The sequence below is a fragment of the Pavona decussata genome, unplaced genomic scaffold (genome assembly GCF_977016875.1).
Source record: "Pavona decussata unplaced genomic scaffold, jaPavDecu1.1 SCAFFOLD_58, whole genome shotgun sequence".
Lineage (NCBI taxonomy): Eukaryota > Metazoa > Cnidaria > Anthozoa > Scleractinia > Agariciidae > Pavona > Pavona decussata.
The window spans coordinates 1,973,477-1,996,633 of record NW_028145480.1 but is presented as its reverse complement, the minus strand read 5'-3'; the positions used below and the strand labels follow the sequence as shown (position 1 = coordinate 1,996,633).

Below are 23,157 nucleotides of genomic sequence, written 5' to 3'. Positions count from 1 at the left end.
ATATCCGCCGCATCCTTGGTAGGATGCCCTATAAACACCTGGGACTGGTAGCATAAAACGTTTCTAACGGCTGTTGACAATTGTTCCCAGACAATAACCTAATGTTTTGCAACTATACTTACAGGTTCCTGTAACCTTAACATGATTAATGCAACCCAGTAGGGTGCCTAAGGGCCTAAGTCGACGCACTATAATCTTCGTTTACTACTAGTTTTTAAGTTGTAAGATAATTTCTTTTAATGGCCAATCGAAAGCTTTAAACCACACTGAGATCTCACTTTTCTCTCCTTATTACCGTAAATTCTTTTGGGGTTCTCAAGTTATCTTTTTTGAAAGAGGCACAGGCCGTCACTGTTCAGTCGCATTTGCTATAAACAGGAGCCCATCAGTGCTATAAATCAGTGTCAAACTTTTGCTTGATTTCATACTTGAAATATTCACTTCTTGAGCGATGATGCTGTTTTCATGTATTATGTTAATAGGTTTAATTTCTAGGTAGCTTTGATTCCTTTATTGCCTGGCGTAGGATTATTTCACTGATCATCCAAGAAAAAAAATTGGCGAGGTTATAGTTTATTCAACCATTCAAAGGCTTCCCAGGTTTTACAGGAAGTGACGTCACGATGGCCCGCATCATCCGGATAAGCAATCCTTTTGAGAAAAGGCAAAGTTGACCCCACCCTGCTAGGGCGTAAAAAATTTGAGATAACTCTCCAATAACGCAAGGACAACTTGCACAAACAGTAGCAAAGTGAAGCCGGATCTTTGTGTAGATCAGGATCAACAATGTTGAATAAAACGTACAACCAAATGCAAGGTTGCTAGCTATAGGACTTTTATTGAGTTTATTGCCCAATCTGTCGGTTAGACAAAACTAACCTTCTTCAGGGGCTGCGAAAAGCTAAGTAAAACTTGGAAATAAACGGTTACAATATTTAAAATGATACTAATGAAAAGTTGAGATATGATTGGTTGATAAACATAGAAAGCAGCAACGTCTACAGAAGCCTTTATAAGAAACAGAGATATAACCAGATTGCGTTTCATCGTGTCTGTTTACATGCATCCCACTGGGTTCAAGAGTCTTGCAATAAATTATTGCCCTTGGAAATGCTTCTCTAGCTTTGCGAATTGATGAGTCCTAGGGGAATGAGTTCTACGGTTGTTGATTGAATGGCCAGGAATTAGGAAGAGTAATTTTAAAATGATCTGAAACGGCGCTATGTTGATCAATGTGATGTTGTTTAATGATTTTTTTCTATTACGCGTCTGTGTTCACCAAAAAGGGAAAAATCGGGAGAAAAAATCGGGAGAAAAAATCGGAGAAAAATGTAAAAAATTTTGCAAGGTGGGACGCTGATCAAAAAGCTTGAAGTCTCCAGTTATACGCCGTTGGTTGTCCCGACGACCTCAACGTCATAAGTCACGTGTTCCTTTCCTTCTTCGTTTTACCGCGCCCCGCATCCATCTTGGTTCTTGGTTCGGGAGTTTCATCAGTTTTAATCCGAGAAAATCTCCCCACAGTTTTGACCATCGAGATGGGGGGAAAGGAGGACATTGTTTACAAGGCCAAATTGGCAGAGCAGGCGGAACGTTACGAAGGTATGTGGGCTATTTTGTGAGCACCTTGTTTCTGCAGAGTTTTAATGTGGCTCTTTGATGGAATTTTTCTGCATGCTGACCAATTTGGTGTTTTTGTGAACTCTTGAGCAGTTTTAGTAATGTTTTGGAAACTGTATCAACGTTAATCCAAGGTATTAAAGCCTCTCGGTTCAAAGGTAGTTTCCGACTACGTCGAAGTTTGACATGTATTGGGATTTAAGATCCGCGTCTTTGTTTACCTGTGATGTCGCCACACATAATTTTGTGAGCTTTATTATATTTGACGAATATTTAAGGCCTTGTTTACCGATCATTGCAGACATGGTAAAGGATATGAAGAAAATTGCCGAGGAGACGGACGGGCTTTCGACAGAAGAGCGGAATTTGCTATCAGTGGCCTACAAGAACGTCATTGGGGCGAGAAGAGCTTCCTGGCGCGTTCTCTCGAGCTTGGATAAGAACAACTCGGATCCCCCCAAAGCCAAGATAATTAAAGATTATAAAGAAAAAGTCGAAGAAGAATTGAAAGAGATCTGCAATGAAATTTTGCAGTTGTTGGATAATCACCTGATAGATCGTGCCAAAGACAGTGAGGAGAAAGTATTCTACCACAAAATGTAAGTTAGTACTGTACGAAGTTCTTCTGAAAGCATTTTAATTTTTTATTTATAATCAGATTAGGCAAACGCCCATAATAATTTTCAGAATACTGGTCTCCATATACTGATATATTAACCTGAGGATGAGTGTATCTTGATTTCTGGTCATTTCATTTTGTGGTTTGCATGGTTTCATCCTGATATGACTTCATCCCTGTCCTAAGCATTAGATGAAATGTCATACGGGATGAAGGTTGATGAAGACTTCCATGTGAACAGTCTTCCTTGTGTGATGATAGTTGCAAAAATGCTGTTTAGTTTAGTGCAGTCGAACCTTCACCAATGACAACCCCTCTATAACACTTGTTATTCATTCAGACAAATCCTCTAAGGGAAGTGGTCTAAACTGCTATCCTTGATCAGAACCCACCAAACCACAAAATAGATGTTGGTCTCTGCCTGCACCCCCCTTCCTCAACCTCAAAAGATGGTTTCTTTATTGCATAGCTACCCCTCTATCCAGCAGTAAGAAATGAAGAGATTCAAACCACACTTTTGTTGTTTATCTAGCAATGTTGACTCTTGCTTGTTGAATATATCTGTCAACTCAAATTTTAAAGCCATTAAAATTTTGTTGGTATAGTCGAACCTTGATTATTCAGACTCGTTGGGACTTGAGTAAATAGTCCGGATAATCGAGTCTGGATAATCAAAAACATGAATATTAATGAGACAGTAATGAAAGACAAAGGAAGTAAAGAAGGATTTGGAAGGATGAATAAACTTTTCATTGCTTCAATTTTTCAAGATCACATCTGCGACCTCGTGCAAAAACCATACTAACGGATATCCGCTCAAGAAGTTCAAGCCGTTCGCTTGCTGTTTATCAGCCTTTCAAGAACAAAATGAGGCTGTTTCGTACTGCTATGATTAACTGTTCGACGGCTAGGGTTATCCGTTCGGAAGAAATATTCAGCCGTTCAATTCCAATAAATCATTGGAATACATTTTGTCCACTCATTCACCAGGACTTTGAACCCTGTTGGATGAGTGAAAACTGAAGATGGCTTTACTTACCAGTAGTCACTTCTGCAGCTAGCAAGCTGTTTGAAAATACTGACAATAATGAATTATTGTTAGTGCTGCCAAGGAAATAATTTCTCTTGCTTAGTAGGATGTATGCCTTTGCAAATCTTTATTTTGATCAGACATTGTGTCTGATTCTTGCTGTAGAGAAAATGATAGCAAAGGTTGTAGTGCTTTCTTGTGGTACTGCATTGGCTAACCAGTCGTCACCAGCATTTTCTGCACCAAGGAATATTTTGACTGCAGACAATAGTGCTCTGATGGTTCAAGTGGACTTGTTGCAAATCTTTTTCATCTGTTGCTGCTCATCCCCTGTTCTCAGAATGTTTTCTCTCCTGGTCCCAGTGAAACAGGGATTTCCATACGTTTTCAAAAAGCAGATGCAAATTTTAAAATGTTAAATATATCTGCATGGTGAAATTATGCCATTGTGTTGTAGGGTTCATTCACACTGTACCAGATCCATTTTGGATCTGCGACAAATGTTTGCAGACAGACCTGTTTTTACTCTGTATTTGCCATCTGGATGGGCTCTCCATTTTAATTTTGTACAAAATTGTGTTTTGTAAAACAAAAACCTGTCATTCTTATGATTTTTAAGTATTACAGAGACTTTGAAAGCTGTGCATTTCTTTTTTCATGAGCAAATTTCACTCTGTCTGTGTTAAGCTGTGGGCTATGAGATTGAACAGTACCCCTCCTATACATACACACACCCACACATGCACTTTTAATGCACTTTAACATGAATAGAAGATTGGATGGAAGCAGAAATAAGCAGATATAACCTGTTGTTTTTTTTTCTTGAATTTTTCTTTTTTCATTTATTGATACATTGTGCTTGTTCACGAGGGTGTCTAAACAGGGTCCGAAATTGCGACTGACTGGTCGCCAATGCGACCAAAAATTAGGTGTTGGCAACCAGAAATTTAGAACTGGTTGCCAGCAGGCAACTAACCTTTTGTCCCATCAGCATTTGACATTCCATGGTAAAAGGGCTTTTTCTAAAAGAAAACACAAAGCTCCCGTGGACAGTTGTAGTATTCGAAGCGACGATTTTACGATCGCCATACGGATGCGGATATCGCAGGCGAAAACATGACGTGGCGAGATCCGGCAAGATCAAAAACATGGGCGCTTTTAAATCCTTATTTTGTAAATAGTGACAGGCCTGCGCGGTGGGGGACTGGTTTGAGCAATAAAAAAGTGTGAGGGTCTGGCACTAGCTTCAGGGCTTCTGATAGGGTGCGAAAAAAATTTGGAAATTATGCGGCACTTTTAAATCTCATTATGCGGCAAGAAAGGTCTATTATGCGGCAAATTATGCGATTTAATTTTAGCTAATTTAACCTTGTTTTATTAATTCTAAGAGGAGCACAATCCTTTTTTTGCTGTTCAAGAAGCAATTACAGCACGGAGAAATGAAGAAACAGCTTAAATAAATCATTTGTTGCCTCATTTCAAATTATTGAAAATCAGATACATGTATAATTTGCTAATTTGGTCAAGTCAGCGTTTGTTTCTTCCCACCCTCATTTTTTTCTGGGTTCCGCTTGTGTGACTCAGCTCCAAGGTGCATATCAACCACAAACTTTCGAAGATGATCAACCACTATGTTGCACGAAGAGCAGAACATCTAGGAAGATCAAAGGAGACTCTGCTCGCAGGGTAAACAACCCACCATCGTCAACATGAATGAAACGTTCCTTGGGGGTACTTTCTTGCCCTGTCTTTCGCCGAAATGTTTATAGGAAGGTGCGATCTCTTTTTCTCCTGCAAAGAAGCGTTCAGCATTTTAACAATAAACTTATTCATAATCAGGATGTTTGTTTCAATAATTGAAACAAAATAATATTAACCCATTAAGCACCAGCCGTTTCCAGAGGTTTTCCGAAATTCAGCAAAATTGGCAAAGTGATTATTTCCTAACCCATGTGCAGTAAAAATACATAACTTACAGGGCAAAAAAAACAACACCCCTTTGGTCTAAGATAGTTAAAATTACTAATTATGGAATAAAATACACTAGTTGCCAATTAAAAATTTTTCAAAAAACAAACTTGAAGGTAAAAATTTCCGAAATTTCGATGTAATTTGATCCGCGCGTCACATGGGCGAAATTGGATCCGTCTCGAGAGCATGTGTTTGTTTACGCAAGATTACACAGTTGTCACATTTTCTCAATGAAAATAGAAAGAAAAACACACAGAAAGCTTTCCTAAATGAAAAATTTATTCAGAAAAGTCTTTGTTTACGCCTTAGAAAGAAACGCGTATAATTATAAATGCGAGACGAGCGACGCGCAAGCGATTTGAAGGAACAACAAGTCCAATTCGAAGCGAATTTATCGACCCGTGCGGGGCACGTTTCTCAATAATTTCGCAAAAACTGTTCAGAATACAAAGAATCGGTCAATTAGAATAGTATTTCAGTACAAATTCACAATCAAACCTGTATTTTTTTGGCTGTTGAATTCCCAGAAGTAGTCTAAAATTTCGCAGAAAGTCCGTGGCCTGAATAATGATTTGAGCAGTCCGCTCGCTCGTCGCCTGGATAAAACAACAATTCGTACTCGAAGCGCAATTTCTTCCCCGTTATTTCTCGGATTTTCGCTGTCGAAACTGTTGAGTATTCCTTAGCAGTTCTTCTTTCGATTTACCATTTCGAAAAGGTGTGTTTTCCTTCGGAAAACGCGAAAATCGGCGACTAAAAATTTAGCCGCGCGGCCCACGAGGCAACAAAAATTGAAATCGGACACCAATTCCTAAAGATAAAAAGCTCTTTTGTCTGGGCCCCCCTAAGACCTAAAAATATATGCGCAGTAAGTGGATTCTGATTGGTCAGTCCTTTCTGAAGACAATAAGAACAATAGGGGACAAAAAATTCCCTTCTAGGGGAGGTAGGCTCAAATCGTGGAGTGCGCGCAGATGAGGCCAAAATCACGGCCGGTTTTGGCCGGCACGGTGCGTTATGGGTTAAAACAAAATAACTACATATTGCAAGCGACTATCGAGCAGTTTTCACATCAACACCTGCACCGCAAGTATGGAAGGATCAAATGACATCTTGATTGATTGGTGTATTTGCATAAAAGGATTGTTTATTCCGTGCCAATGATCACTCGCTTAAAACTGAAAACCGGCACCAGGTCCCCAGCATAGAACGCCTGTTTGTTTGCTTAATCAATGAACGGACGCTTCCAGGTGATTTTTGACGCCTTTTGAAAGAAAAAACTCCTTGAGATAATGTTTAAATTATCAGAGAGATTTTTGCTCCTTTTTTCTTAAATTGTGCGATTTTGTACAAATTCTGCGATTTTTCATGGATTATGCGATTTGTTGCAAATTTAGGTCAATTATGCGAAATCGCAACATCGCATAATATCAGAAGCCCTGTAGCTTATTGTTGAGTCTAGGTACAGAAAGAGGGCCCCCATGTCTTGAACATAGACCTTAATAGGATACCAGCATACTTCCAACTAAATGGAAATAATAAGAGAAAGAAATCGGAAGCCTTCGCGAGAACATTGGCAAACACGCTTTTTGAAATGTAGGACTCTGTTACCGTTACACGGCTTTTGTGAGTCTCCTTTCATAGCTGTATTTATATTGTGTTAAATGATAACATTTTCTTGAAAGGTTTTATTTTGTGCTTTACTATAAATTAAGGTGATTTAAACCGTGGCCCGAGAGATTGTTCTCTTTAGTTTGTGGCAAATTAAGAGGCGATCGTGGCAAGCAAGAAACCAAAAAAAAAAAAAATAACACTTGCTTTTGGCGACCAAACCTTTCCTTCTGGCGACCAAAATTTTTAGGTTAGTCGCCAGTTGGCTTCCTTAGGAAAAAGTTAATTTCGGACCCTGCTAAACACCTCTAGTTTCCCGGGGTGAAAATAACAGTCTGGCGTAGACTGCAAGCAGTCATTATTTTCTTTTGAGATAGTAGTTATTGGTTTGTCACATGGTTCTCTCTGCTAATGGCTGCTTACATTTGAACTACCTTTCTTTTCAAATATTTAGCCAATCACAGTTTTGGGTCCATTTTTCAGAACTGGCGCACCAAATTCTTCTTTCCACACTCGTCCAATTATAGTTTGCGTATTGACAGTCAGTGTGATGCAAATCCAAGTCAGGACAAGTCCTTACAGTTTTCTGCCTTTAATCTTGATTTTACAACCAATTTTTAATTCTTATTATTAATCTATGTTGTGGAAATATCAACATAAAGTTTTTCCAAATGTGCAGTACAATACAATTAAATTCTATTAACTAATTTGTGAGGAATGTGCGACTAGAACCCCCTTTTATTTAACTCCTTCACTGGCCTAAACTGGCCACGCCACATGTTCCCCGTCTAGGTGTTTAATTTATGCAAAACTAAAAAAACTTACAGTCAATCCAGGTCACACGTGACCAGTGATTTGAAAAATTCAATTAGCATAGCAAATTCTTGTTTTCCATATTTGGGAATTTCCTGTTGTAAGATCTGGAGTGACATTTCGAAAATCGAAGAGCAATTTGGAGTTTGCCTGTGCTTTTTCAAAGTGTTCAGACCAGCGGTCTTCAATTCATTTGGTCACAATACAAGCCAGGCAGACCTGTCAATAAGGAAACAAGAAGACATACAATCGATCCTTACTTGGTTGGAGAGGGGCCATCTGCGATCTCTAGATCAGTTCGTGTCCCTAAAGCAGCAGTTTGGAAGATCATTCGACATTTTGAGACGTATGGTACATATGAGGCCTTTAGTTAAGGGGGTCTAACACATCCTTCTGAACTTTCAGACAACGTCCTAGAATCGGTTGAGCTGTTCAAGCTAATGAAACCTAGCATGTATTTAAGAGAAATTCGTGAAAGGTTGCTTAATGATGTGATTGTTCAGATGTGAGCAGCTTTTAGTGGGAGTGAGTGTGTCGTGACGTCTGCTCATAGAATATGACAATGTTTCTTAATTCACACAATGTGCACCTCGCTATCTTTGCAGAAAAATAATGACTGCTTCCAGTCTAGGTTGGAAGAACACATCCTGCTGAGCAAGAAAATTTATTTAAGCCCCATTAGCCTTGTTCAGATTGGTCATTGGCACTGCTTGGAGAGAAAACAGTTTATGGAAATCTCTGTTCTGTCCTAACCTCCCTTCTCCAACTTCTTGTTTGAAGGAAAGGGGACTACTGGCGCTATCAGGCTGAGTTTCTTGACGGTAAAAGTGATGATAGTGAAACAGCTAAACAAAAATCGCTTAAAGCTTATGAAGACGCAGCAGCAATTGCAGACGAAGAATTGGAAACAACTGATCCAATTAGACTGGGGCTGGCACTCAACTTTTCTGTTTTCCACTATGAGATAATGGGCAAACCAGATAAAGCCTGTGAGTTGGCCAAGAAAGCCTTTGAAAGTGCCATTGCTGACTCAACTCAACTGTCAGATGAGAAGTACAAGGATAGCACTTTAATTATGCAGCTTCTTAGGGACAACTTAACGCTGTGGACGGCAGAGTCAGGTATGTGTTTATTTGTGTTTATCCTTTTTAATATTGATTTTTTTTCTAAACAGTTGGAACTGTTGCTGTTAGCATCACATTTTTGAATACGGTAGTGGGTTAATGAAAAGCTGTTTTTTTTTTTTTAGATGAACAAAGATTTTTATCTAGGAGTTCTGTAGAGATCAGATTCAAACTTGAGAAATCTATTTAATGTTATCCAGAACATGTAATTTTTGCAAAGAAATGTATAGCATTTGGGCACACCTTCCCCACATACCATGCAAAGACCTTTTTGGATAAAATCCAACATTTTCAAAATGGTACAAATAGGATGCAAAGTACAGTATTTGTACAGGAAAATTCTTTTTTTTTATATATTTTGTGTAAGATACCCATGAGTAACCTGGAAACTACGGAAACTTGGGCTACTAAGCCAAAGTAGTTGTTTTGTTAGAAGCCAACTGTGAACATTGGAGCTGCCTTTGAGCCAGCCTAGACAAAAGAGACTGCCAAAGAGAGCTTGTCTATTCACCATTAACCCTTTATGCCCTAACAGTGATCAGCATCAAATTTCTCCTTGTAATAACAATGCTTATTTAACCCCTGAGGTCATGAGAATTGATCACCGAAGGTGAATTTTCTTGATATTTTAATAACTTCTCCCCAGTGCTTTTACAAGAAAAGTGTGGGGACAAGATAGGAGAACTTGTTCTGTGACGTTAGGGGTTGAAGGGTTAAAAACCCTCCCACTTCAAACATGAATAAAAAGCCGTCCAATCTAAGTAATCTCAGTTTTAATGTCCGGTACATTTCTCCGTATTCCAGGAAGTCTATGGAAACTTCAATGGTGTTTTTTTTTTTTTTTTTTTTTTTTTGGTCAATTACATGCAAAACAAAAAAAGCCACAAGTATAAACAGAAAAATCTTTGGCTTAGTGTCCAGTCAGTTTTTTCATGTAAATTCTAAGGAAAAAATTAGTTGACATTTAATATTTATGAATGCCACACTAGTCACCATTGTGATTGCTAAGTTCCAAGTCTGGGGGTCAAGCAACTCATATTACAAACCTTTTTAAATGATCAAAATCTGTGCCCATGTATGTCCTGGCAATTAAGTTCCTTTGTCAGTCTTACGCAAAACAGTAGGCTACGTCTTGGGGAATTTTCCAGTTTTGGGTTGAAAATGTGTTCAATTAATAAATTCGTGTAACCTTTTTCACACGCGTACGATTTGCCCCTAGAACTTGAAAGAGGAAAATTTCAAGTGATTTTTCTCGAAGACAAGACAAAAATGATCAGTTTTTAGGTTTTTTAGAGAGCAACTTGGGAAAAAATTGGCTTATTTTTTTATGGTGCCGTCAGTTTCCATCCTGGCCATCTGTAGCCAACTTTAGACCGTTATTTTAGTTCTCAGAATACTGGAAGAGATGCCTGAAACAAAACTGAACAATTATTTTTTGGTTTACTTTTGATTGTGAATTTGAGCCTTACAGAATGATCCCAAAAAGCCTGGCGTATATTTGGTCTGGACAAACTAAGATGGCAGATGCCAATCAACACCAAGGTGTTAAAATCATTGGAGCGACATGTCTGAAGTTTGAAGTTGAAAATGCTCAAATTGCAGTCGATACTAACGTTTTGAGCAGTAAACAATTTATGATATTTATACCTGTTTGTGGTAAAATAATCTTGTAAGAATTGTTTGTTTTCTAAATTTTCAAGCTTCACAGAAAGGAGTAACAACTTTGAAATCAACATCTTGCACTGAGTTTTCCATGTCTGCAAGAAAATTGCGTTCATCTTTGTTCAACTCCTATTTTGAAAATATCAGTGGTGTTGATGTCATCTGCCCAAAATGTATGAAGTGTTTTTTGAAAAGTGCTTTTTATTGAGTGTGGTGTAGTTCTGTGTTGTTTTTCTTATTGACAAACAAATGGAAATTTGAAATGCCCTGGGTTCCCTTTCGTGAAAACAGGCCCTTTAAATCTGCAAAGGGGGCCAATAAAGTAGCCCTCACAAGTTTGCATTTCAAATCCTTTGTTGTTTAGTGATACTGGTTTTAATTGGTTGTGTTGCAGAAGACATGGAAGTTCAGGATGTCGAAGAGAAGGATTCTTAAGCATCTTGAAGGATGATTGATTAAACATCTTTTAACGAAGGCATTATCCAGTGGCATTTGTTTGCTGTAGATTAGACAGAGAATGTTGGTTGTTTTTGCACAGATAATGATTATGTTTTGAGCCTTGTTGGTATTTTCACTGTCAGTCTTGTGACTCGACACACAAAACGGAGAAGGGCAGATGGGTAACGGTGTAAATTATCTTCCAGAATGGATCGAGACAACTGGCTTTACTTACGGAACAAAGAGATGCTCATCTGTGAAGTGCTCCTGCACAACCAATCATGTTTTTTTTTTATTTCCTCAGTTAGTTGTATCATAAAATGTTGTTCAAGTTTGGGTTTCCTCCCAAATGTCTGATCCGTAGTGAGCCCTTCTTCCTTGCCCACGATTTCAAGAAAGTGTAAGACCTTTATGTTGTATAAAGTATAAGGTGTCACGGCTCTCAGTTGAAAAGCCACAAAAATGTAAATTTTAGAGTTCTTGTTTGTATTGTTGGACTGTGATTGTGTTTTGTATTAATTTTTTGTCGTATTGCACTTTATCCACACACTTCTGGTTTGTGAGATTAAAGTGAAGAATAATAGGTAAACTTGTATGGAATTATTTCAAAAAATAATAAAGAACACAGATGTGTAGTGATGTGTTACAGACATGCAGTATTGCTTTTGAATCCATAGTAATTTGATGCATTCTGGGAATTCATTTTTCCAGCAGCATTTATAACATTACTCAGCCTTGGAGGGAGGCAGGGTATGGGGGGAGGGGAGGGGAGGGTTGGGGTGTACAATGTAATATTAAAGCAAAGCGCCATCAGATTTCTTGACTTTTTCTAAAAATGTATCTGGCATCCATTTGGCATGATGCAACTAACAAGTCTTTATTAACAACAAAACAGAGTTGCAATGTACGTGTGACTTTATAAAATGAAAATGTTCATTATCACATTACACAGCAACAGCGGAATCAGATTAATTGAAGAAAAGGCATCCATTAATAAAAGATCTTTTAAAACGTTCCCCTTTGACTGGAGGTGATATAAAATTGTGATTGCGCTCCCCAAGGCGGCAATAGCTCATAGAGCGCATGGGAGGGATTCTCTGTGATAGTTTACCACAGCTTGTAGTCCCAGTCTGTAACCACCTCAAATATTACATACATTTTATTTGTATACCCAAATCGAAAAGTCCATCTGAAGAATTTGTCTATTATGATGGAGATACAGTATTTGCCTTGAAGGCTGCTTCCCAGATTTCAGTACCATATAAAAGTAAAGACATGATCACTGAATCAAGTACTGGGTAGCATGGCCAGCTGATCCAAAATACAATAAATTAGGTATATGCAATCTTTTTCTAGCAGAGAAGGGACTTCAAACCCTTGGTGCATATCAGTGAAAAAACATTTTAAGAGGGATGTTGACTGTAATACAAAAATACAGTCTTCAATGTTGTTATTATTCAAATAGAAATAATCAGTACAAATTGGCATTCATATAAATAGCTTTCAACGACACACATGAAAATAAATTTAGCCTACTTTAATTTATTGGACTACTGTAGAGTTTCCATATTAATAAAATTATAAGGAGTGCTTGTATTTCTTAATAATTTCCAAGCACAGGAAACTGCAGTATTATACATGTTGTGCTTTTACATGCATATTCTCTGGTGGATCCTGACCTTCAGATAAGTGGGAGCCACTTGAAGGCTAAATTTGCTTCTCTTTGTGAAATGAAATATCTTGGTGCCTTGGACCTACGAGCCTTGGTTTTAGTGTTCAAAAATAAGGGGGGCAGGGCCCCTCCCATTAATCCACCACTGATAAGATAAAGATAACTCAGAACTTGAACGTTTTTCAAAGGTGAACTTTCAGAGTGCTCTCCTCAGCAGAACAACGCGCTACTAATACGTTTAACCCTTTAAACATTAGACTGTTTTACTCCTGTGCAGAAACACCTGCAAGTCCATCAGTCTTCCCATTCCTCAGTCTTGATCCCTGTCAACTTCATAGTTACAGGATAGTCAGAAAACACATTTTCATTACCAAATTAGCCCATACACTCTATTCTATCTAGAATATCAGCTGATGTGATGATTTTCAGAATAGAAAGCACCTTTGAACTCACAAAACGTTCATTTTGCATTTTGGCCAAGTGCAACACAGTCACTGTAAAACAGGACTACTCAGTATGCCCTTGTAGAGAGCGAAATCAGATACAGGACGTTTCACTCAGTATGTCCTTGTAGCAAAGAAGGGTTGAGCTTATCATGACAAGGCTTCACATGGACAAAACTACAAGAAGTAGTAATCACAGATTAAAAAGTGCCGTCAACATGCCAATTTGTATGTTGAAAAGAGGGGAGTTGTGTGGGTGAAATCTTCACATGAAAATGAGGCCAGATTCTTGCATCAAAACAAGGTAAATTTGCACGGCAGAGGAACAAAATGGCCGCCAACCTTGATTTGTTCCACATTCATTTGTACAGGCAACCAAGCACAAACACAAAAATTTGACTTGCGGTTTTCCATTGTCAACTGGGATTATTAATGTATGGGCCTGTGCAGAAATCTTGTTCTTGATAAACTGGACAACAATTTTGTTCTGCCTGGTAAGGAGGGTCATTGACCTTTTCGGTGGACTTTCTAATAGATTATCAATGGCGTTTAGTGACTCTTTACCCTGTGTGCAGAGATCCCTTCAACCTTAGTACAGGTAGTGGCTCTTGACCATCCACGACTCTATGTTAATCCTTTGTCTCATGTTGACATTTACTTGTTATGTCGGTGTACATTTTGCGTTTAGGCTTTAGGATTTTGTTCTATCGAGGTTCTGTTCCATACACTTTACTTTAACTTTGGCTGGGCTGAAGAATGTCATTTGTTATACCGAGGACTTTGTTATACTATAAAGGTTCATTAAATCCAGATTCCACTGTAAACAATAGAGGTATTTTTCAGTCAGTAACATAGGTATACTCTGAAAAAATAAGAAAATCCACGTTGTTGAACCTGTGACTTTTTGATCTCAAAGGTGTTGTGACAATTCAGATTTTCTTCCAAGTATGTGTGTCGCTGACTGACAAAAAAATACCTCTATTAAGAGAATTTTCATTTAAGGAGGGTTTTTGTGGCTTCTACTGTAGATCATGTAACTATAAACATCATTGTAACTGTGATTGGGCAAAACTTAAAGTGTTCTGACACCATGGCAACAGATCTACAAAAAGGACCTCTAAATTAATTTCACTTGGCAAATTATCTCAAAAAAACTAAGTTGGTGACATACCATTTGTATTACTTTGTTAGAAACCACCCTAAATTTTTTACAGTTCAACTACTATTACCGGGATCACTTAAAACTGGGCAATCAGATCACGGTATGATACGAACAGTGAATAATACCAAAATTTTGGGTTACTTTTAACTGTTGTTTCCCATCTACTCGTGATTGGTTCAATCGGCGTTGGTTGAAATTCATTGTCCTTGTCCTGCAATCCGATTGGCCAGTTTTGTTTAAATGACCCCAGTAACAGTAGTCACACTGTAACCCCTCTGTCTATATGAGAAAAAGTTATTTAGTACAGTCGAACCTCTTTATTACGGACACCAAGGGGACAGGAATAAGTGTCCGTATTATAGAGGTGTCCATTTTGGAGAGGTAGGCTTTATATGGATTTCGGTCTCTCAGGGACCAAGTGAACTGTCCATAATAGAGAGGAGTCCGTAAGGAGAGGTTCCACTGTACATCTTGTGTTTATAAATTATATAAAAATGAAAAATGTCCTACAGACATTCTACAGGATAACTTTCTACTAAACATTTGCATGTGGAGTGGCATAATGAAATTATGTTGCATGCATGCAAAAAACAGGCCCGTAGCAAGGGGAGGGGCAGGGGGGGCTTAACCCCCCCCCAGAATTTTTGGAAGCTGGTTACAAAACAGTTTGCCAAAAAATAAATAATTAAACCAAATTAATGTGCCGCAATCAGTCTTAAACTCTGACGCTGCAAATGCCTTTTCACAGTCCTTTAAAAATGTGTTTACCACCTTTTAGTTTCCTTCGCTAACAGTTTGTTTTTATAAACAACAACAACAACAACAAAGGTACTCCTACCTTGTGAATCGGAAATAAAAACCAAAATGGATCGACATCAACCAATCTTAAGCCCTAATAGCTGTTGAAATAAACTACTTGTTTTCTAAGACATCCGCTCATTTATAGCAATACAAATGCCTTTAGACCTCCTTAGTGTGCGCGTTGTCAAAAGACACACAAATATGTCCTCTCAAGAGCCAGAGAAAAAATTCTCCCATAGTCGGATTCTTACTGCCCGGTTAAAGCCAAATTATAAGAGAGACAGAAAAATTTGTCGTCGTTTGTTTACGTCCTCCTTCAAATGTGTAATTAGGAAACTTCACATGGTAGTCCACGTAAAAGAAACGGCAAAAAAGATGTACCAACAAGTGTGCAAGTGTGCAGGTGCAAATTTATTGTTTTACTTACTAAATCTACTTTTTTTTCTGTTTATGTTCTCGTTGCATCTTAAACTCCCTAATCAGTCTGTTTTTTGAGGGGTGACGGGGGGGGGGGGGGGTAGTTTTGTTTAAACATTTTGCTGAGCCCCTTCAGTTGTTTTAGCCTTACTACGGGCCTGAAAAATCAAGATCTATAAAAACAAATATTTCTTGCAGGTTTTATTTCCGGTTCACAAAATTTTATGCCGCTTTCCCACTTCTGATGTTCGGAGCACCTGACGTTTGATACAAATTTTAATTCATCTGATGTGTGTACATGTACCTTAACTATGGCATGGGTGGGTAAGGCGTGCGCATGCAGCTAAAAACCCTTTGAAAAACATTTTGTAACGATGGGAACTCTAAAATAATTGTTCAGTTTTTTTCACAATAACCCTACTAGTGCACAGAAACTAGTATCAATCAACTTTGGTTGTGGATGGCTGGGATGGAAATGGATTGCAACTTGAAGAAAATGGCCAATTTTTTCAAGTTCATTCTGAATATTTTGGAAAAACTGCTTAAAAGTTATCAGAGTTTGTTATTCTTTGGAGATATCATTTAATATTTTTCTCCTGGACCCAGTTGTTGGGAAGCTGATTAACGCTAATCCCCAATTAAAATTGAACCGAGGTTTCCAGCTTGCTTTAAAAATGGTTTTAAAATCTAATTTTAAGCTAATGGTAAAGAAAATTTAACGTCAAAACTGAGGGACAAAAATCTTTTTGAAAAATCTTTATTGTTCAGTAATTAAACTCGAAATCAAAGTTCTCGTTAATCTAGGATTAGCTAAATTGGGCTTTGAACAACTGGGCCCTGGTGCTCTAATAGTTATTTCATGTCCAAAAAGAGGTTCTGAGTCCAATATTTGAGCAGTTTAGACCAGCATTCGGCAAAATCTCTGTGACAGTGCCCTTTTAACGGTTGTCGAAATAATAGTAAATAATATATTATGGTGGATGAGGGGGTACAAAAGGTAAAGACTGTGTAGTACTGTCTGAGTTTCAGAGTTGTGGCTGCATGGATTCAAGATGAATCCTAAGGGCTGACAACTGAGCCACTGGCAACTGAATCGGAACCTTCCATTCCAATGTGAATAAAATACACACATTCAAGCTTGCTGGAATCGGAATTGCAAGGATCAGAACATTTCCTTATTCTTCCAATTCTGCTTCTGATTTCTTCGCTTGGAATTGCAAGCTGAAGAATCAACCAATCACATAGTCATGCCCAATCCCTTTATGTAAGATTTAGAACAGAAAACATGTCAGCTTTCTGACATTGTGAGCGAAAGTGAGGCTTGTTTCTGCTTCTGTCATACTGAGTCACACTAGGTCAGACAATTCCTCTGATTCTGACTGCTAACTCCAATTCCACTTCTGTCACTAGTGTGAAACAGGCCTAACTGTTGCTCCTAAACCCTTTAAGATCCCAACATCAACATGCATTTTCTCCCCACTTTTTGCCATTATTTATTATGGTAGAAGTTGGGAGAATGTCACTTAACTTTTAGACCCAGTCCTTAGTGTTCATTTCCTAGATCCCACGCCCTAAACACTGGTCACAATGGGCTGGCATTAAAGAAAACTAAAGAGCAGAAATTGGATGGTCATTTTCTTTTTTGAAATCAGGCTTAGAGTGTACCCTTACATGCTGATTCTTTATTGTTTTTATTTCTTAGGAAAGGAGATTACTTGCGATATATGGCTGAATTTAGCAAAGAAGCTGATAGAAAAACTGCAGCAGAGGATTCGCTGACAGCATACAAACAAGCCACCGATTTTGCTGCCAAATTATCTGCCACTCATGCTATCCGGCTTGGTTTGGCCCTGAATTTTTCTGTGTTCTATTACGAGATCCTTAATTCACCAGAACGCGCTTGTGGGTTAGCTAAACGTGCTTTTGATGAGGCTATCTCTGAACTTGACCAACTAAAAGAAGACAGTTACAAGGACAGCACACTGATTATGCAACTTCTCAGGGACAACTTGACACTGTGGACTTCAGATTGTCCAGGAGAGGGTGAGTGCTAATTTATTTTAAAAGCCTTTAAACTTCTGTTATCAAATGAATATGTGCATTGTCCTTACCACACTTGATATTATTTTGTTGCATACTAGTTGAGTGAATTTGTTTAAACGTCATTATACTTGTGATCATTTTGTTTGATCAAGTCGTGATTGGGGTTTGAAGGGTTAAACATCACTTTTCTTTGTAAGACACAAAATGTGCAAATTAATTCAAACAAACCTGAAACATTACTTTAATGAACTCCTTTGATTAAAGGTTTTTTGAGGGAACAGAAGTTAATGGAGTTCACCGAAACTCAGGACTGAGAGCAACTTTCTTGACAGCAAGTGATCTAGCATTAATTGGAGTCACTAGCAGTCAATAACAATTTCATTAGGAGAAACAATCCTGTGATTATAAAGTTCATTGGTTGGCCATTTTCAATAAATGTTATTAATAATTATTATTGATTATTATTATTATTTTGGTGTTAGTCAATTAATGGACTTCTGGTGATCAATATTGAAGGGTCCATGTAGGAAAAAGGTGCAAGTGAGGATTTTGCCTTGGAATCCAGATTTCTCTAAATTTGCTCTAATTTGACTAAATAATTATTGTTTCAGAAATGTACTTTCATATTTTGTGCTGTGATTTAAGTCGCTCCGATAGGTTGTGACTTAAGCCAAAAAAAATGAACCAACTGAATGATGTTTGAAATGATTTCTTTTTTCTCAGCTGTTTTAAAGTAAACAAACATTCTAACTTGATAGCAAGTCTTGTAGGCCAAAGTAGAGCATTGTAGATAATTGTTTAATTCAGTTCACAACAACTTTGAGATAATTGCTCCCAATTGCAATTGGTCACAATTAGCATTTCTTGAAGCTTTCTACATCAAGAATTTCAAGCCAACTATTAATGAAGGATCTAAAGCCTCTAGGGAATTAGACCTTTTTCTCTGATAACCAAGTATTCTAGTTATATATTAATTACTGTAATATTTAACAATTATTCCATGAGCGCGCGTTGGATATGAGATGATAGATAGCCAACGAGGCGCGTAGCGCCGAGTTTGCTATAATCATTTCATATCCAACAAGCACGAGTGGAATAATTGTTTTATTAAAAACAATCAAGAAATAATGCTACATTTTGCGGATTTCACTTTGCAAGAACAATTAGAAGACAATTTAATGGTCTCTATTTCTCGGGCATGGTATAATGGCTCATATACCATGGCCGCTAAGCCAATCAAATCGCTCGAATTGCATTATACAATGGTCCAGTTTTTAATAATAAATATTATCATGCCTATGATATTTAAGGCGTCTCTTGTAAACTGATATTTTAACATGACTATTACTCTGTAGTAGAGCCGAAATATTGTAAGTTTCAAGTATCTTGTAATTATAATAAATTAAACCAAGTTGGTTTCTACAATGATAATCAATCCTTGGCCTTGCTTTCTTCATATTTTTGATAAATTTGGAGTTTAAGGACCAAACTGCTTGACCCTTTTTCCTTCAATCATCATTGATCATGCTGAGTACATATGGTCGAGTTCTCAAAGTCTGTTTTCGTGGAGTCTAGTCCTCGCTTCGTTATTCCATCGCTGATTGTTGATCATTTTTTTATGCCTTCAGAAGGGCTAACACTTGTTTCGATATCTCAAACTTATCTTGGACACCTTATGAGGTTTAGACAATGTCGTTTTTTCTTTTAGTCGTAGTACTGATGTACACTGGAAAAGAAGCCAATTTATTTATGTAGAGAACTGAGTGAAGAGAGCTCCAGCTAGGCAAGGAACATCATTTTGGGGCTTAGCACTGACCTACGGTATTTTAGGGTTAAGCACTGATTCAAAAACAGTTACCTTTCATTTTTGCTGATGGGTAACTATAATTTATAAATACATAAAAAATTACAATCCTCGGCAGCTAGTCCTTGTTTGTGTAGAAATAACTCGGATTCCAGGCCTACATTATTGTTTTTTGTTTTTGTTTTGTTTTGTTTGTTCTCTCCTTTTCCTCTTTTGTAATAGTTTGAAATAAGTTTCACTTCATGTAATTTTAAGTGAATGTCCAAGGTCAGTTTGAGAGATAGGAAAAAGAGTTAAACCTTCAGAAGTTGACCTGTGGCTACCTGGCCAAGTGTCACATTTATTATCTTGATTTAGTCATCAAACTTTTTCTTGTAAATTTTTTTTTTTCAGAGGAAGACAGGGAGGGTATTGAAGTCCAAGATGTCGAGGACCAAGATGAGTCTTGAGTTTATTGCAATCTGTAGCTATCACTGTATGGCATAACTAGTCAGAGAAATGTGGTCTTTCAGAGCATTATTACCATTGCTATAATTATATTATAAAGCTTGTTGCGTTGATTGAATACACACAAAAAAGAAACAATCCTTTATTATTACTGTTTCCTTGTTCATGTAGGATGACCTTATTTACATCAGCAATTTGAATCTGAGAATAGTGTGGCAGACTATAGGTGGTTTGCAACCAATCCCTGGAGATCCAAAAAGACAACGGTATGGCGTCCATGTTGGATGACAAAACGAAAGGTTCTGTCATCCAACATGGCTGCCACACCATTGTCTTTTGGATCTCTAGGGATTAGTTGCAAACCACCTATAGATGTCAGGGCTGTCATTGCATTCTTAGCCACATGTTTTATTGAGCTGGGCACCCATCACAATCTTGTTGATTTCTGAATGAAGTGACCTTACAGCTGTCAAGATCATCCGTGACATCAATGTTCTTAAAGGTATTCAACTGTAGCAGCTGTTATAGGTTACAGCCCTTAACCCTTTCTAGACTGGGCTTTTTTTTGTCTTCTGGGGCCGAGGGGGAGGGGGGCAATTGGACCCCCATTCATAACTTTGCAAGTATAAAAGCTATGACAGTAAGACTTAGAGGATAGATAGTGCGTCCAAAGATGTCTCCTTTGAGGTCCGCATCGTGAAGTGATTCTTAGGACCAAAGTTGTTGTGAGTACAATCGCCCCCCCCCCCCCCCCGTAGGGTTAATGACAGCTCTGGATATGATTAACGGATAGTGAATGTGCTTCATAGTCTCTCCACCAAATACAAAAACCAATTTTTTTTTTCTTTTTATAAAAAATTACAAACGTCTGTATGGCTGTGTAACAACTCGGCCTCACAAACGTCTGTAAACGTTGCAACTTTTGAGTGCATATTTGAAGGAAGTTTTAACCAGTTTCCTTTCAAAGTTGGCATGATATACTAGTACATTTGATAAACGTTTTCTAGGTGTGATGCCTGCTTTTTGATTGGGTGAATTTCTAAAATGCAAGGTGTAAACAATGAGGTAAGCAAAGTTCCCTTATTAGAAAATTCTGACTAAAATGAGTCTAAAATGCCGTGGACTGTACATGGTTTTCCCTTGTTAGATTTGAAATGAATTTTATGACAACAGAGAGCAGAGAGTTGCTACCAAAAATACCCAATGTATATAAAAAAAATAGACAAAAGGTTTAAAAACAGAATGTCAGTATAATTTGTACCGTATTTGTGTCAATCGACAGTTTGATCAGTTAAAATTCTTTAGCTGAAATATTTAAATGGTAGAAGATTTGAGTCAAGTCGATGAAATCTTACTTCCGGAATTGAGCTGTTTTTAACCCCCAAGAAATTTTAGCTGGACTTTTTAGGTGGACATTTCAGTAAAGAAAATGGTTGTTTTTCATTGCCATTTTTGAATCTGAATATCTGAAGCCTTTCAAACAGTTATTCATCGAAAAGATGTATTGGACCGTCCACTGGATGACCTTGTTTTATTTTTGATTAAGGGAACTGGTCATAACACGTTTTTGCAAAGAGGACCCACCTTGTCTGGGGTAGGGGGGTTATCGAAGACACCATCTATCTGATGAACATTACGGACAACTGAAATTTTAGTGGCTTTAAAATTTGAGTTGACACAGAAATGTACAGCTAGCAGAAGTCAGCATTGCTAGATAGACATGAAAACTGAGGTTTGAATCTCATTGTCATTTTTTGGTGCTGGATAGAGGGGTGGCTATTTTGATAAAGACACCATTTTTTGAGGTGGAGGAAGGGGGGTGCAGGCAGAGACCACCATCTATTTTGTGGTTTGGTGGGTCCTATTCGCATATAGTAGTTTTGACCACTTCCCTAACATGCGGTCTTCTACTGGACTTCAGGCATTTGAGCAACCAGTTAGTTGAATCAGTGAAATACATGTATTGGCCAATACCTTGCCTTATTGTGAAACGGTATTAATAAAGACAACATTTGCATGAGAATCGCTTGGGCTTTTGATCTGCCATTTTTTCTTCTTTTGTTTTTTTTTTTCTCTCCGTGTTTCGCTGTTGTCTAACGCGTAGGAATTATACCGGGAATAAAACGATCTCAATATAATAACCCTTTACACAAAGTCGTGTAATCGTTTTCTTTTAATTATTTTGCTATTTCAAGGGTTATGTGAACCGTTCGACCAGTAGTATGTATAAACTACGAGTAGTGTCGCCCCTGTGTCATAAGCAAAGAACAGAATGGGGCAGAAACACAACATATTTTAGAGCAATAAACGACTGTTCCTTACTGCCTAATGAACTAAGAGACCGATTACCAAAATGTTTTTTTTAAAAACAATTTGAATTTTTTTTACTCAATGATTTTTTACCCTACTTGCACACACTCGCGTGATCACGTGACATTCATAATAAAATAAAAAAAATAACAAATATTTTACGAGGAGGCCTCCAATCACTTCAAGGTGGTTTTCAGGTGGATCTTCTAATTAAAAATCTAACAAATTGATATACAACAAAATAATCCGGTTGGGTGCCCACGCGGATGGTGACGCGACGCGTTTCTGTGCAGCAGTTGCCTTTCTCGCGCGACTGACACGCAGTTGAACCAGAAGGTTCGAGGAACTCTTGGTCTACCGTATATGAAACCATTTCAAGTTGGCTTTCACAAAGTAAGCAAGACCCAGTAGTACAAAAGCTGAGAGCTGAATGGATGTAGGCTTGTCCTGTAACCTTTTTGTCGTCGAACGAAAAGCGGTCAATTCCAGCATTGGGCCTTTCCGCACTAGCCCACAATTTAGGAATTGCCATGTAAAAGACCGCACAAAATATTTGGTCGAGGCAATTTTTGTATGTAAAGTTTGTATCCGCACTCAAAGCTATTTACACTTCATAGTCTGTCCAATCTCGACAGTGGAAGCACCTAATAATGGCTTTACCAAAAATGATTGCCAAGAAAAACAATTTTATTTATTTAATCGATTTTGTCCAGTTTTTAACTGCGGCAAAAATCGTCGGCGGTGCCTTCGAAGATCAACCCGTCTTGAACAAAATTTGTAAAGTCGCGACAAACCATCCGCATTTGTAAGGCGTTGATGATGACAGAAAATTTGTCTGAATAAACAGTTTTTTGCGGATAGGCCCGGCATTTTTCCACATTGCCTTCCCCGGAGATCGGGGGTTAGTCTACCCCAGGGAATTTGACATCGTGATTTTCACCTGACAGCACTCTTACTTCAGAGAAGGCGGGGATATCGCGAGGAGGGAAAAACTCCTCGCGTTAAAATAGTTATGGTCGCGATTCTGTGTTTTTATTGCAAATCCAGTTCATTTGACTATAAAAAATTGCGATAAAACATTTCGTAAAAACATTATAAAAAGGTTAAAAACACGACGTTTCGATGTACATTACATCATTATCAAGTGAAATTAAAAATGCAAGATTGCGG

At 37.9% G+C, this 23,157-nt stretch overlaps 1 protein-coding gene across 2 annotated transcripts; it reads left to right on the top strand.

Annotated features, from left to right (window-relative positions):
• Positions 1 to 1,433: 1,433 nt before the first annotated feature.
• Positions 1,434 to 21,700, top strand: LOC146479596 (14-3-3 protein epsilon-like). 2 transcript variants are annotated; one of them, XM_085110491.1, is made up of 4 exons: positions 1,434 to 1,602; positions 1,922 to 2,219; positions 17,086 to 17,426; positions 19,624 to 21,700. In XM_085110491.1, the coding sequence occupies exons 1-4, from the start codon at positions 1,539 to 1,541 to the stop codon at positions 19,677 to 19,679; spliced, it is 759 nt and encodes a 252-aa protein (XP_084966617.1). In that variant the 5' UTR covers positions 1,434 to 1,538; the 3' UTR covers positions 19,680 to 21,700. The 2 variants fall into 2 exon arrangements, with proteins under 2 accessions (XP_084966617.1, XP_084966618.1); XM_085110492.1 differs by lacking the exons at positions 17,086 to 17,426; positions 19,624 to 21,700 and adding exons at positions 8,445 to 8,785; positions 10,845 to 11,538 and having other exon boundaries at positions 1,440 to 1,602.
• The last annotated feature ends 1,457 nt before the right edge of the window (positions 21,701 to 23,157 follow it).

Coding starts and splice junctions, on each gene's coding strand:
- LOC146479596 (XM_085110491.1), top strand. CDS start 1,539: ATGGGGGGAAAGGAGGACATTGTTTACAAGGCCAAATTGGCAGAGCAG. Junction 2,220..17,085: donor AAAGTATTCTACCACAAAAT/GTAAGTTAGTAC, acceptor TTTATTTCTTAG/GAAAGGAGATTACTTGCGAT. Junction 17,427..19,623: donor TTCAGATTGTCCAGGAGAGG/GTGAGTGCTAAT, acceptor TTTTTTTTTCAG/AGGAAGACAGGGAGGGTATT.